General features: G+C 43.5%; 1 protein-coding gene across 1 annotated transcript in view; it reads right to left on the reverse strand.

The window, feature by feature from the left end:
- Nucleotides 1-15331, reverse strand: part of LOC126236083 (ATP-binding cassette sub-family C member 4-like) — a 251908-nt gene that overhangs the window by 55354 nt on the left and 181223 nt on the right. The window contains exons 15-18 of the mRNA XM_049945146.1: nt 14911-15107; nt 5853-6159; nt 3453-3603; nt 3251-3357 (exon numbers count right to left, since the gene is read on the reverse strand). Of these exons, the coding sequence (XP_049801103.1) occupies nt 3251-3357; nt 3453-3603; nt 5853-6159; nt 14911-15107 (762 nt within the window). The remainder of the gene's footprint in view (nt 1-3250; nt 3358-3452; nt 3604-5852; nt 6160-14910; nt 15108-15331) is intronic.

Genomic DNA, 15331 nt, shown 5'->3' on the forward strand with positions numbered 1-15331 from the left:
GCCGTGTTCATTGTCAATACGTCACAGAGATGGCAGCACCGTACGGCGGATGGAATTTTACCGCCAGTGGCGAGAATGAGAACTGTTTTAAATACTTAAAATGGCGACGTTTTCCTTACTTGAACAGCGTGCAATCATTCGTTTTCTGAATTTGCATGGTGTGAAAAATTGAAATTCATCGACAGTTGAAGGAGACATGTGGTGATGGTGTTATGGATGTGTCAAAAGGGCGTTCGTGGGTGCGACAGTTTAATGAAGGCAGAACATCGTGTGACAAACCGAAACAACCTCGGGCTCGCACAAGCCGGTCTGACGACATGACCGAGAAAGTGGAGAGAATTGTTCTGGGGGATCGCCGAATGACTGTTGAACAGATCGCCTCCAGAGTTGGCATTTCTGTGGGTTCTGTGCACACAATCCTGCACGACGACCTGAAAATGCGAAAAGTGTCATCCAGGTGGGTGCCACGAATGCTAACGGACGACCACATGGCTGCCCGTGTGGCATGTTGCCAAGCAATGTTGACGCGCAACGACAGCATGAATGGGACTTTCTTTTCGTCGGTTGTGACAATGGATGAGACGTGGATGCCATTTTTCAATCCAGAAACAAAGCGCCAGTCAGCTCAATGGAAGCACACAGATTCGCAGCCACCAAAAAAATTTCGGGTAACCGCCAGTGCTGAAAAAATGATGGTGTCCATGTTCTGGGACAGCGAGGGCGTAATCCTTACCCATTGCGTTCCAAAGGGCGCTACGGTAACAGGTGCATCCTACGAAAATGTTTTGAAGAACAAATTCCTTCCTGCACTGCAACAAAAACGTGTGGGAAGGGCTGCGCGTGTGCTGTTTCACCGAGACAACTCACCCGCACATCGGGCTAACGTTACGCAACAGTTTCTTCGTGATAACTTTGAAGTGATTCCTCATGCTCCCTACTCACCTGACCTGGCTCCTACTGACTTTTGGCTTTTTCCAACAATGAAAGATACTCTCCGTGGCCGCACATTCACCAGCCGTGCTGCTATTGCCTCAGCGATTTTCCAGTGGTCAAAGCAGACTCCTAAAGAAGCCTTCGCCGCTGCCAAGGAATCATGGCGTCAGCGTTGTGAAAAATGTGTAAGTCTGCAGGGCGATTACGTCGAGAAGTAACGCCAGTTTCATCGATTTCGGGTGAGTAGTTAATTAGAAAAGAAATCGGAGGCCTTAGAACTTGAATGCACCTCGTACGTCCCTGAGGTAGGGAATGTGTGTATATTAACTGCTCAGTGACACCTGCTCGTGTGTTAATGGAAATTCTCCGCTCAGTGGTAGAATGTGGGTTCTCTTAAGCCAAAACGAGTGGGTTGTGTGCGTTCACAATACCGTCTCCGGTAAAGCATGCTCGTCTTTAAGTAACAAGCGCATGAGGAACTGAATCATTGCGTAAGGATGGATTGGAATGGCTGTCATGTGGTGAAGGGCTAAACGCATTCTGCTGCAAGAATCCTCGTGGTATTCGTGCCCGGCATTGCATCCACTTGTTAATACACGCCCATTCATTCGTGTTGTGGACACTATTCTTGGCTCACCTGCGTGTTCCATTTTAGTTTTTAATGAACCAGTGTCGTGCAGGAGCTAATGGAACCTAGTTAACACATTGCTGTCTGGCTGTCCTCTCTGTCGATACGTTTCATCATTAAATCGTGCTGCCTCGCGTGAAATGCCATTAGCACGCCTGTAGGTAAATTGGATATCACCCATTTCTGCATATGAAAATCGGTGTAGAGCAGTGGCAACCGCTTCAAATGCTACACAGGTACACTGCTATTTCTGTTTCCTAGGGGAACTAGTACGTTAGACATTAACAATGGCATGACTGCAGTAACGTATACGTTCGTATCGGCGAAACGATTGGTTTCCGGACCTGTTATTTGTTTCATTACCTTCTACTCGCTCCTTTTGTTTGTATCTACAATTGTGAAACATTTTGTATAACCTACTTAGTAGTACGTTAAACTAAGTCAGTGCTGTTTTTTATTGTATCTGACACTCCAATTATGCTGCATCTTCTGAGTTTCGAAATAGGTTTGTGCACATTTCTTGCGCTCGCGTGTAACAGCTGTAAATTTGTGTCTCGAAATCAAATGTCCTTCCAACAGTAGACACCGATCTTCTGATACTGATTAAAAGCAAAGCAATTACATTTGTTATTACCGTCAAGCTGTGGAGAAATAATCTGAATTTTTTTAATACAGAATACAGGATTCCCTCGACAATGAGCTCAGAGGACTTTTGTACAATACATTCTGCGTAATGCTTGAAGAAAGAAACCATTTGGCTCCATGTCTTTGATTAATGGATGCATTACTAGAATGTTGGGCAGCCAACACTTGACCATGCTAAGCGCTTCGTTTTCAATATCCGTCGCTCTTTTACTGACTAAAGTTTTTTGGCTTTTGAGTTTTCTGCCTCTCTCTCTCTCAATTTACAGTAGGAACATCTACGTAGAGCGTAATCTAAAGAAGAACCTATTTCTGTCTAAGGTTTTACTGCCTTCCAGAGGAATTCTTGTACGATATTCGCTTTTCTAACGGTTTCCACTGTTTCTGTTGTATATACGATAGTTCGTTCTTGTCCCGCGAAACGTATTCCCAACTTAATTTGTACATTTATATCGATGTTTCAGTTGCCGATCACTAATTCCATTCAATCCCCCCGAAGGCTCATATTCTTAAAAATTTTATATTTGGAACCGCTGAAAGGCAGGTCCAAGTTGTCAATGTTCTCGCTTTTCCGAGCAATTTTTTGACGAACAAAATCAGAATCTGGTTTTATTTTATGTAATGTCATTACGGTAATTTGTTTCTTTGGGTAATTAGTACTCGCTCCCAGGATGCTGTATGTTTATGGATACCACCGAAATATTGACAGAACCGCTAATATGATAAATTTACAGTAGCCTGATCCAGTGTTAAACAACGTATAAACGAGTGAGCGAGTAACTATATGGCGTCTGTGTTCCATGTTACGCGTGACGACTGCTGAACACTCAGAGCCGTAGAGGGGTTTGCGTGTCCCCTGGTCGGGTGACTCACTTTATACGCTATATGGATGCGACACAGATGATAGAACCCCTATTCGCGTAATGCAAACTGTGTCGTCAAAATAAATATTTTGAAGTTCATGCTGTTTTCTGAACTTTGCTGAATATCGTTGTAGGACAGTGCCAACTGCATGTATAAAGTGTGACGAGAGGTACTGTTTCTCACCTGGTGAGCGTCGAACTCGTGCTTAACCATCTCCTGGACTCTTGCAGAGCGCACTGTCGCTAGGCCGTTCAGCGTGTCGGACAGATGCGAGAACACCGGGCTTCGTCCTGCAGAAACCACCACAATTAACTTTCTGTTATTTGCAGCCGTCGTCATTAATCGAAGCACATCATTAAATGGCAAGATACCGCAGAACACTCACGTATTCCTTCCAACTGCTTCACGTTCCGTCCTGTAGATATGAACATCACAGACAGCCATATGAAGAAAACGGACACGACTGCCAAAGGAACTATCACAATGTACTGAGAGATGAGCACCAGGATGATGATTCCAAACATACAGAGGAATATCTGCAACACAAAGAAATGAAGTGTTCCGTTATACAAAACGGAGTGAGAATTATTGGTTAGAATATGACAAATGTGAGAACGCGCCAATACCAGATTCGACATATTTGGCTGGCACCGACATCAATACCCAAAATTATGTAAATACCTAAATACCTACATCTGCGCAATTACTCTACAAATCACACTGAACTGCTTTGCAGAGGGCCCATAGAAACACTTTCCGACTATTTCTCGACCGTTCCATTCTCGAATAGCACGTGCGATGAACGAAGACCTAAATCTTTCCGTGCGAGCTCTGATTTATTTTATTACGGCCGTGATTTCTCCCTATGTAGGTGGTAGTCCAAGTACTTTACAGTCAGAGGAGAAAGGTGGCGATTGAAACTTCGTGAAACACACTAAACACAAATAAAAACTATTTTAATGATCACCACTTGATCTCGCTTATCATATTCGTGACTCACTATTCACTAATCCGGAATTGTAAAAAACGAGCCTCACTTCTCTGAACCCATCGATGTACTCCGTCAATCCCTTCTGTGGAGCAGTCAGCATCGTACAGCAATACCCCAGAAGAGGACGGAGAAGCACAGTGTATGGAGCCTCTCCAGTAAAATTATTGTAGCCTCTAAGTGTGCGGCTAACAGAATGCCGTCTTTGGTCCACCTTCCCTCGCAACATATTCTACGTGGTTGTTCCGACCGAAGTTCGTAACCGTAATCCCAAGATACTTAGTTGGATGTCGAGCCTTTAAATGTGTGATTTATCGTGTAACCCAAAAGTAACGGATTTTTTTAGTACTCGTGTGGAGGACCTCACACAGCCACTTTTCGCGCCAATCAGATATATTGCCTAAACCATTTTGTAACTCGTTTTGATCCTTCGTTGATTGTAATAGATCGTAAAGAATGAAATAGGTACTGATATCGACAGTAACGCAATCTATTTGATTGCTTTTCCGTGTATTTTTAAGTTTGTCTAAAGAAGTTAAGGGATTAAAGGAAAGAGTGATATTTCAAGAGTCTGATATGTTTAGATGAACTAACTTGAATATAAAATGAAATACAGATGTTAAGCAGAAAAAGACAAATACAATCATACTAACCACAAACAAGATACAACTTTAGATGAATTTTCTGCTACAGATGCCTGTCATTGTTGCAAGCTTTTTCTTTAAGAGAAAAGCATTATTTAGAATAGAAGAAAAAATGAGACTTTTCTTTGTTTTGAACTAAAATGTGAGCACAAAATAAAAATCATAAGCATTTGTAATTTTCACTGTTGCTCCTGTTTCCTGTACAGTAGTATATATAAGAGTAATCCCAAAAGTAAGGCCTATTTCTTTATAAGTACATAGACCTGTTTATTTCTACAATGGTTTACATCAGTTTTAGGCTTGAACATTTAGCTATTTTTCGACATAATCATCATTTCTGTCGATGCATTTTTGTAGACGCTGTGGCAGTTTTTGTATGCCCTGGTTATACCAACTCGCCGCCATGCTGTTCAGAAAGTTATGACTCTCTTCCTTCGACTCCTCGTCGGAGCTGAATCGCTTTCTGGCCAAATGTTCTTTTAACCTATGGAACAGGTGAGTCACTGGGCGCCAAGTCAGGACTAGAGGGAGGGAGGGAGGGAGGGAGGGAGGGAGGGAGGGAGGGAGGGAGGGAGGGAGGGAGGGAGGGAGGGAGGGAGGGAGGGTGGAAGGGAGGGTGGAAGGGAGATTATGTTCCACTGAAACTGTTGCAGGAGAGCAACGGTTTGCCGAGCGATGTGTGGGCGAGCGTTGTCGTGGAGAATGTGTACGCCCTTGCTCAACATTCCTCTTCTCCGGTTCTGAATTACCCGTTTGAGTTTTTTCAGAGTCTCACAGTACCTGTCAGCCTTAATTGTGGTCCCAGCAGTTCAGCTCCGACGACGAGGTGAAAGAAGAGGTTCATAACTTTCTGAACAGCATGGCGGCGAGCTGGTATGACATGGGCATACAAAAACTGCCACAGGGTCTACAAAAATGCATCGACAGAAGTGGTGATTATGTCGAAAAATAGCTAAATGTTCAAGCTGTAAACTGATGTAAACCATTGTAGAAATAAACAGGTCTATGTACTTACAAAAAAAAATAGGAGACCTTACTTTTGGGATTACCCTCGTAGATTACTTTCTCGCAACACCATTCGGTATTTCAGATATCTATTCTTTGACGTATCAGCGATGTCGTTATGCCCCTATCCAGAGGCGGTGGGACTGACCTGTATCATGTCAAGCGTTGGAAAAGGCAGCAGCTCGTCGATGGCGCCGATGTCTTTGGAGAAACGGTTGAGGATGCGGCCGGCGGGGTTGGTGTCGAAGAAGCGGATGGGCGAGCGCAGCACGCGCTCGAACATCCAGTTGTGCAGGCGTCGCGAGGCGCGCATGCACATGGCGGCGAAGCCCAGCGCTCGCGCCGTGCTCAGCAGGATGACGAACGCCACGATGGCGCCGTACGCAGACACGAACCACGTGCTCGACGGCACCTCCTCACCGTGGCCCAGGCTCCGCTGCTCCTCCGCTGCCGTCCTGAGGCACACCAGACGCTCTCCGTTCACTGCCCCACATCCTATGTCAACTCCAGTGGCGGCTCGTGCAAGAATTTACCATTGTGCTACACTATGGTGGCCTATTTGCTTTTAACTTACGAGGGTAGTAATCTTAACTAAATTGCCAACATTTTATGTATACAGACTGAAGTGACGAGAAAAAATTTGGAACAAGGCCGGGAATCGAACCAACCCGGGTCTCCTGCTTATTACGCAGGTGCTTTAGCCACTAAGTTACCTTGGCACAGAGATTGACACAACTGCACGGATTACCTGGCACGTCTCACTCCTCGATCCAAATTCGCACTGCCGCCGCGGTCTACTGGAGAATTGATCTTGCACAAGTGTGTTCTTTCAACACAAACCAAGAGCTCAGAAAATTAGGCGTATGTCTGACCGTCTGGACAGCGCGTCGGACTTCGTCGTGCCGAACAAATCAGGTCACCTGTAACGCGCTTTTACAGAACGGGCGGACGCGTGGAAGAGTTATTTCTTTTGTAAGAGTAGAACGAGCTGCTCGGGATAGAACCTTTACAGAGCCCACTTCTTGTCAGTCACATACCAGGCCACCTAGTAATGGGGGACACAGGTGGTACAATGCGGTGCGTTAAGGGAGGGATATGAGGTAAAGGTATTTGTCTTGCCCCATTAGTATACCTCTCAGAAACCTTGTTGAGAACGTGGAGACTGGAGCTATTTTGAAGTTATTTCTGGAACAATGCGTCCGAAATGAAAATGTTATGTCTAGAGCATGTTTAACGATTTTTTTATGTGAGAGTAGAGGAAGATTGGGCTGCATCGGACACGCAAGCTTTTCCGAAACTACAGTTTTTCTGAAGTCTGCACTGGAACATTCTCCACCCCACAACTGCTACGATACATACTTAATACGATTACGAAATTCAAAAATTCGTAACATACTGTTCAAGTTAAAGGTTATGACATAACAAGCCTACATCAAAGTATTTCTTTGCCTTTTCTCTTTTATTTATCAGATGTGTAATAAAGACACTTCATACGGGCAAATATCTCATAGACACAACACATTTGTGACATTAAATCCGGTTTCCTTCGAAGGTTTCACTGATCGTATAATGTTGTTTCGTGTTCATCACTGAAAGTTCTCTGAAATAAACATTTTTTAAGAAATGTTTCACGGCCACTTTTCTATTTTCACGCAAAGCTTCACGTCTATCACTTAACACACTCATTGGAACTGAATATTTCTCATTCGCTTCCCCAGTAATTTCAAGAGGTCAGACTTTTCCTACGGCCTGCTTCGCGGTATTTTCATCCCATTCACATAGTAATTTCTCCATATTTGCCCGTTAGAAAAGGAATTTAAATTTTTAAATACTTATAGTGTCTTTTGTACGGTACAAACAAAATTGATTTGTACGAAACAAAATTGATTTGTACGATACAACCCGAAGGTAGTTCAACACTTCTGCTAGACAGTCACAGCCTGCAATATAAAGAATAATATCAATAGTATCTAAAGATACATTTAAAATGTAATATTGATTGTTTGCAAACAAGACATGAACCCCAAAGTAAATTTGTGGACCGAAAACCTCAATAAAAACGGATAAGTTGTTGCCACTCCGAAAAACACCGTCGTTTTGATTTAAAATTCCATGAGCGGTCTTTATCCCCCATAGCTCAAAATAGAGCTCTTGTCCAATGCAATCTGAAATCACTTCTAGGTAATTTTCAGTGAAGGCATTTAATATTGCTTCGCAGGATGGCTTATCGCGCCCACACTGACAAAACTGTCATTTCATCACCCAACTGTTGGATGCCTAAGCTGTCGTTCAATGATCACAATATGATAGTGGAACATATGTGCTAGCGTACTGAGATTGTCTGAGAAGTTTCGGTTATATCTGGCATATAACGGTCGACAGGAAGATTCAATTATAAATGTATGCCCACACATGAGACTGCGTCTTGCATGCAGCTTCAATTTCGATAGGTGGTGAAATCGCTTATTGGCAACTATATCAAGGGGGAGCGATCGTTAACTGATATAGAATGGGAGTATAAATAGACTTCTTACAGTCCTGATGAGCCTTAACTTCGCCATTTAGTTTAACTCATCTACGGCAACAACCCTGTATAAAACGGAATAGCCTTCATGAATTGCTAGGTATGCTTTTTCTACAGAGGCTTTTTAGCACCGGATGGAAACTGGTACCAGGGGAACATAATAGGTGGTGGCTGAGGGTGTCAGCTGCCCGTCAACGCCTGGTCTGAAGAGAGTACAAAGGGACGTCCTTGCTCAGGATGCGCCCGCGTCCCCGTGTGTGACGATACGAAAATAACTGAACGAGAATGTTACCGCCATAAGGAACATCAACGGCAGATGACAAACAAATTAAGGAAAAAACACTTTAAAGCTGAGAATATTTAAGTCTGCTAAAGCCACAGAACAAATACGATAGTTACACAAACTAACCGATCTCTTCTCCTGGAATCGAGGTGCTACATTTAAGGATACCCTTCCGCCTATTTGAGTACAATCCTGCTCTTTCTCGGGGAAAATCATGAATTTCAAAACTAAAGTGCTTGGTATTTTTAACTCTTGATTGCCTACAAATTTTAACTGGGTAGTCAAGTAAGAGGCAGTTTTCTTTAAGCCTCCACTTAAACTAAATTGTGAGAAGGCAGAGTGACGTATTTGTATGAATACGGCCGATTAATGGTGAATATGACGTATTTGTAAATATTATAGGACGAATGTAGTATTTGAGTTATCATGAGCTCTCACTATGTACGGAAGAATTCGCATGGGGCTAAAGTATTGGGAAGCAAAATGGTCAACATTACGTGTTTCTGGCTAGATAATCGTACAAGGCGAGGTTGCTGGTTGAAAACACGGACAGGAACCGGACACACTGATATGAACATACATTAACGTATTTCATCTCTCATGAATATAATAGGGCTGTTGCTGCTGTTCTTATGCAGTAATGATTTAGCTGATAGTATTAGTTTCAATCTCTGGCTATTCGGAGATGATACAGTACCCACAAGGCAACTGTATCCGTTAAAGATTCGTTAATATTCACTTAGATCCCGACAAAACATCGGCTGGCAACTAGTTCTCAACAAAGATAAATGCGAAGTTATGCACACCATGAAGTGTAGAAGCATGGTATCATTTGACGACGCGGTTAATGATTCGCACCTACTACCAGTAAGGTTTGGGAGCAACAATGTGTAGGAAGTTTTATTGAAATGGAGCCATACACAATGGTCCAATATCTTTGATATCCATTTGTTGAATTCTAGAACATGTTCTGAGCTCAAATGTAATGAGGTTCCTAGTACACAATGAACTCTTCTTTGGTGACCAGCATGGAATTCAGAAACAGTAATCATGTGACTCCCTCTTTTTTCACAAGACGCTCTGAAAACCATGGATCAGATCAAAGTAGTCGGGAAGATGCTGTATTTCTCGATATCCGAAAAGCATTTGATTCAATACCACATCTACGCTCATTATCAGAAGTATGATCGTATGGGGTATCAAGCGAAATTTGTGCCTGGAACGAGGATTTTTTTGGTAGAAGAGGTGCAGAGTGTGTCTTGCACTGAGTTTCATCGACGGATGAAGTAACTTAGTGCGCACCTCAGGGAAGTGTGTTGGTATCCTTGATGTGTATGTTGTATTTTAACGACATTGCAGACAGTACTGATAGTGGTCTCAGACTTTCTGCAGAGGATACAGTTATCTGTAATGAAGTAATATCAGAAAAAAGCTGCATGTATAATCAGTCGAATCTGGCAGAGATTGGCAAGCTGCTTTAAGTGTTAAGAAATGTAAAATTGTGCACTCGACAAAACGGAAAAACCTAGTAATCCAGTCACAACTGGAATCGGTGAACCGATGCAAGTATGTGGGTGGAACAATTTGTAGGGATACGAAATGGAACAATTTCATAGGCTGAGTAGTAAGTGAAGCAGGTGGCAGACTTTGGTTCAGTGGTAGAATAGAAGGGAAATTAAATCAGTGTAGGAAGAAGAGCGTTTTTGCGACACATCCTAGAACACTATTCAGGATTGCAGGACCCTTACCAGATAGGGATATCAAAGGATACTTAACGTGTGCAGAGAAGGGTGGGTCGAATGGCCACATATTTATTTGGCACGTTGGAAAGTGTCACGAAGACGTTGAAGAAACTGAACTGGCACACACTTTAAGACAAACACGAACTATCTCGAGAAAGCTTACTTAGGTAGTTTCAAGAATCGGCTTTAAATTATGACTAGAAATATACTACCACCTCCTACTTATCACAGCCATAGGGACTGTAAGGACAAGAGTCAATTAATTACAGCGCAGACAGAGACACTTATAAACAGTAATTCTTCTCGCGCTCGGTACTCGTATAGAACGGGGAGAAGAGCTAATAAGTAGTACAATGGGAAGTACCGTCCGCCATGCATCTCAGTAATTTTCAGAGTATAGTTGTGGACGTAGATTTAGGTCGCGCACCAAGATATCCGCTGTCACATGCTAAAGACAGCTGAAAGAAATTGCCTTGTGGGCATGCACAATACGAAAAGCTAAGCCCTAGTGGCAAACAGCATCTGTCTTACTATTAGCTTGATGAGCGAGCCAACGTTGGTAGTGCAGGTTGTGGCTTCGGCGCCAACCGACTGCTTCTTGTACGGGCATAGTAGGCTCCGTTGTAGGTAAAGCAAATTGCAGTCTAAGATACTTAACTTTCCATACGAAAATAGCTGTGTCTGCTACTTCGTCGTATTTAGTTATCAAATTTTCCGAAGTAGGAACCGCACAACAGGACCAGCCTAGAGATCTATCGGTACTCACTGGACGCCATGCGCTACTTAATGTGTTCCAAATCGCCGAGCATAAAAATGGGATTTTTCCAGGACTTATTACCCCGAGTTCTGTTGGTGATAGAAAGCTAGGGTTGGCTGTTTTGGATATCCCTTGGGCTAGAGACCATTCGTATAACCAGCTGAAGTATCGTCTAACTGTAACCATGTTACAGTACAGGGTCAAAGTTTGGATATTATACATTTCCTCCAGCTTGGGTAAATGAAGGAAATCGGCTGGTTCTTTTTGCATTAGAAGTGTCTACGGCGAGCCTTAAGGTGCTTATGGAGGCACCGTTTAGTTAGTGGGCAAATTTTGAGAAAATCGGCGAAACATAGTTTTGGGGTACCAAAACAGATCCTCTGATTCCACGACAGCTATGCACAGCATAGATAGTGTTATTAGTCTCCAAAATACAGAGGCTCGAACTTACCCTACCTGTACACGTAAAATGCACACAAAAAATCCGGTGGGAGGCGAAAACTTAGTTTGTAACTTGACTTGCATGAAGAAATATGTTGTAAAGTGTGTTCGTTATCATCAGAATGGTTCTGGGAAAGCCAATATAGTACTGGGAACCCCAGTGTACTACTGAAGCACATGCAAAGTTTTTGTGCAGTTAAAATCTGGTCAGACGTGTAAAACATATTCTGCGTTATTTCAATTTCACATAAGTAAACTATCAAAATTTTCTGACCCACAAAGTTCTTTTCGTATGAGTGACATGCCCTGCTGTAGCTGGGAAAAGAAGGTAACCAGTGGGAAAATGCCCCTATCGAGCTCAAGAAGGCTAATATGATCCCCGGTTTAAATCACCGACTAAAAAGTGGTATACAAACTGCTTCATTCCACCTTCCTCAGCACCTTTAAAATTTTCACAACGATTTTGTACTGCGAACATATTCGTGCTTTATGATAAGATAGGAGGGGTCAGTGTCAGTGGTAAAGAGACGAAGTAATAAATACCGGAAGATAGTGGACAGGGGTTACGGAACAGAAAGAACGAAGGAGACAACTGCAGTAAGAGAGAAAGAGAGGGACAGAAGGGCAGTGGAACACCGCTGATAGTAACAGAACAGTGCTAGGAAATGAGTGAAGGAGACAACAGTAGTGGCAGAGGAATAAATAGGAGGAAAAGTAGAACTGGTTCAAATGGCTCTGAGCACTATGGGACTTAACATCTGAGGTCATCAGCCCCCTAGAACTTAGAACTATTTAAACCTAACTAACCTAAGGACATCACACACTTCCATGTCCGAGGCAGAATTCGAACCTGCGACCGTAGCAGCAGCGCGGTTCCGGACTGAAGGGACTAGAACCGCTCGGCCCCGCGACCGGCAAAAGTAGAACTGGGTGACAGCCAGTGATAATATGAGAGCAAGTCTACGACAATGACAACGAGAAAGAGAGAAACAGTGATACTGAGAAGAGACATCAGCATTTGGAATGAATGAATGAATGAATGCATGCATGAGGTGGTAGCAATAAGAGCAAGAGGAAGACAGTGACGGGAGACAGCGGTGGTGGTAGTAGGACAGAACGAAGGAGACTATGGCTGTGAGACAGAAGACAATGAGTTGGGCTGAATGAGTGAGTGACAATGGACAAGATGCTTATGAGCGACTTTCCGCGATGGGTTAGTCGATGTGAACGGATTACAATTAGGGGGGGCTTGTGGGAGTGAGACGAGAGCTGCATGTTAAATATAGCTAGAGTACGTTCGAATGCCAAGATGTTTGAGGAAATAAAAGAGGAGGAAGGTAGAATGAGACAGCTGGTACCCTACTTTTAGTCATAGTTTTTTAAAAGATTACATTAGCCTTTTTGTGCTCCGACAGCATTTTTTCGCCAGTACATATTACTGAAAGTCGCCCGCCGCGTTTTTATTTCCATTTCAACTTAATCTCAGCAACTACTACAGGGATTTGATGAAGTTTTCACTAGTAGATGAACTGATTCACGAGAAAGGCTTGTGTAAGTATTTCAGGAGTATTACAGGCAGGAGACGACGTCTGACTGCTGTTACTTAGTGCGATCCGTGCGAAGCCGGGGCAGGTCACTAGGCGATCCTAGAAACAATAAAACACCTGACGAAACTCGTATGTTAGTATGGATACGGCGCTAGTTGGCACTTGGAGGACGTCGACAAGGAAGTTTGAGAGCAGCTGTGGCCACATGAACGCTGTCATCCCTATGCTGATGTATGGACAGACAGTAGGGCTATCAGTCTGGGATCGGCGAGAGGTGGGCACAAGTCACTGGAGGACGCGGCTGGCGTGGAATGTCGTGACGTGGGGGAGCAATCAACGCATCAAGCTGCCAACCCTTGGTGGCTGCCTTCCTTCTCTCAGTCTGTCCGCATAAATGGTGAGCTCCTGTTTCCAAATGTTTTTAAAGGAACTGTGTGTAAGTGGGCTGCTTCTGTTTTCGCATCGCTGTGTAGCGCTTTGCATTGGATCTCTGACTGCGCTTTGTTTGTAAGTGACTGCGGCTGGTTGGACTCGTTGTTGGCAGTTAATCGCCAGTAGTGTTGGGCCGTTGGAAGTTAGTCGCCAGCAGTGATGGATTTTATTGTACTGGATGTCACTGACGATTTATATTCGTGTTTTAACTGGATGTCACATTATTAAGGTAAAAAATACATTTGGTTTACAACAAAATCCTTCCTTTACTAACCACATGCCTATTAGTAGTTAGTGGCTTTAGTAGTTAGAATCTTTTATTTAGCTGGCAGTATTGACGCTCGCTGTATTGCAATACTTCGCGTAATGAAGATTTTTGTGAGGTAAGTGTTTAATGAAATGTATAGGTTATTGTCAGGATTGCTTCTTATTCAGGGCCATTCTTTTGTATTAATTATTTGAAGTCAGTTGTAATTTTTCTTGAGCAGTCAGATTGCATCGCTCTAGAATATTGTGGGTCAGTGTTGACATGATAAGAAAAAGTAAAGAAAAAGTAGGCTCAGTACGTTTTACTCAGCTGTTTCAGAATCAAATAATGTAGAAGTTTCATCTTCTCAGCCATTCAGCAATTTAAGTACAGATTCACACATTTAGATAAAGAAGTTTCATGTCATGTTGAGCTCAAAGGGGACTTACTCGTAGTGCACCAGCTCAACAGCTACTATTCACAGAATCTTATTGTTTAACTGATACACTGAATTTTACTGTTTGAGCCGTGGAGTTGCGTTGCAGAATTACTTTTTAATGTCTCTCCTGATAATGTACCACTCTGTGGACTTAAACGTATGCACTGTGAATACTGAAGTATAGGTTTCTGTCCTATCAAATACGAGCTTTAGTGCCAATAGGGCAAGGCGGCTCCTTTTTCTGTTAACGGTTCATGATTTTAAACTAGAACTTTTATGGTCGTGTCATGTTTTGATTGTAATGTTCCAATAAGAGACTGCTGTAAGAATTTCTTCTAATACCTCGGTTCTATTTAAATTGTAAAATGTTGTACGGTTCGTAAAACTAAGCCTCTGGTTGTTCAAAACCATCTGTTTTGTAACACAGTGAATGTGTAAAAGCTGACAATCATTCTTTAGATTGTACCCAAAATAGCTGGTTTTTGTGGTAAAATCTTAGAGGCTAGAAGGCGTTGCTGTCTTGGATGCTCTAACTATAAGATATTTGTATACATTGATTGGTTCTGTGGTCAAATGATCAACATGAGTAATTCGTGCACGTGTTGATTGTAAATAGAATTGCTTAATATTATTTGTCGCGTTCGGTCCGATGGCTATCCGAACCAGGATCATTGTATCCTACGTGTATTGTATTATTGAAAACGGTCAGCCATTTCAAATACATTCGTTCTAAATACAATTTTGAGAGCCACAACGTGTCGAGAGAAGGACCCGCTCCAGAGCAGTTGTCTCACCAGTAGGAGAGCCAGTAGTCGCAGAGGCTGGTGACGGCCTGCGTGGCGACGATGACGGCTGCGACGGTGAGCAGCAGGCAGCAGCCGCCCGCAGAGCGCGCGTAGCCCCACAGGGAGCGCCACAGCACGCGGGAGTCCACCGCCTCCTCCAGCACCTCGTCGTCCGTGTCCGGCGGCGACGGCGACCCCGGCATGCCCTGCCGACACACACCCGTCCTCACCTCATTTTTCCTCAACAGCCTGCTCACAGGCCGTACTAGCACGTAGATCTGTCAGTAGCTCACTGTGCGCGTGAGCGAAGATGAACCTACGCCCAGGTAATCATGAACTGCCAAGCCGTTTTCGCCAGTGGTACGATTGAGACACACCCCCGGCGACAAACACACCCCCGGCGACAAACACACCCCCGGCGACAAACACA

The sequence above is a fragment of the Schistocerca nitens genome, chromosome 2, assembly GCF_023898315.1.
Source record: "Schistocerca nitens isolate TAMUIC-IGC-003100 chromosome 2, iqSchNite1.1, whole genome shotgun sequence".
Taxonomy (NCBI): Eukaryota; Metazoa; Arthropoda; class Insecta; order Orthoptera; family Acrididae; genus Schistocerca; species Schistocerca nitens.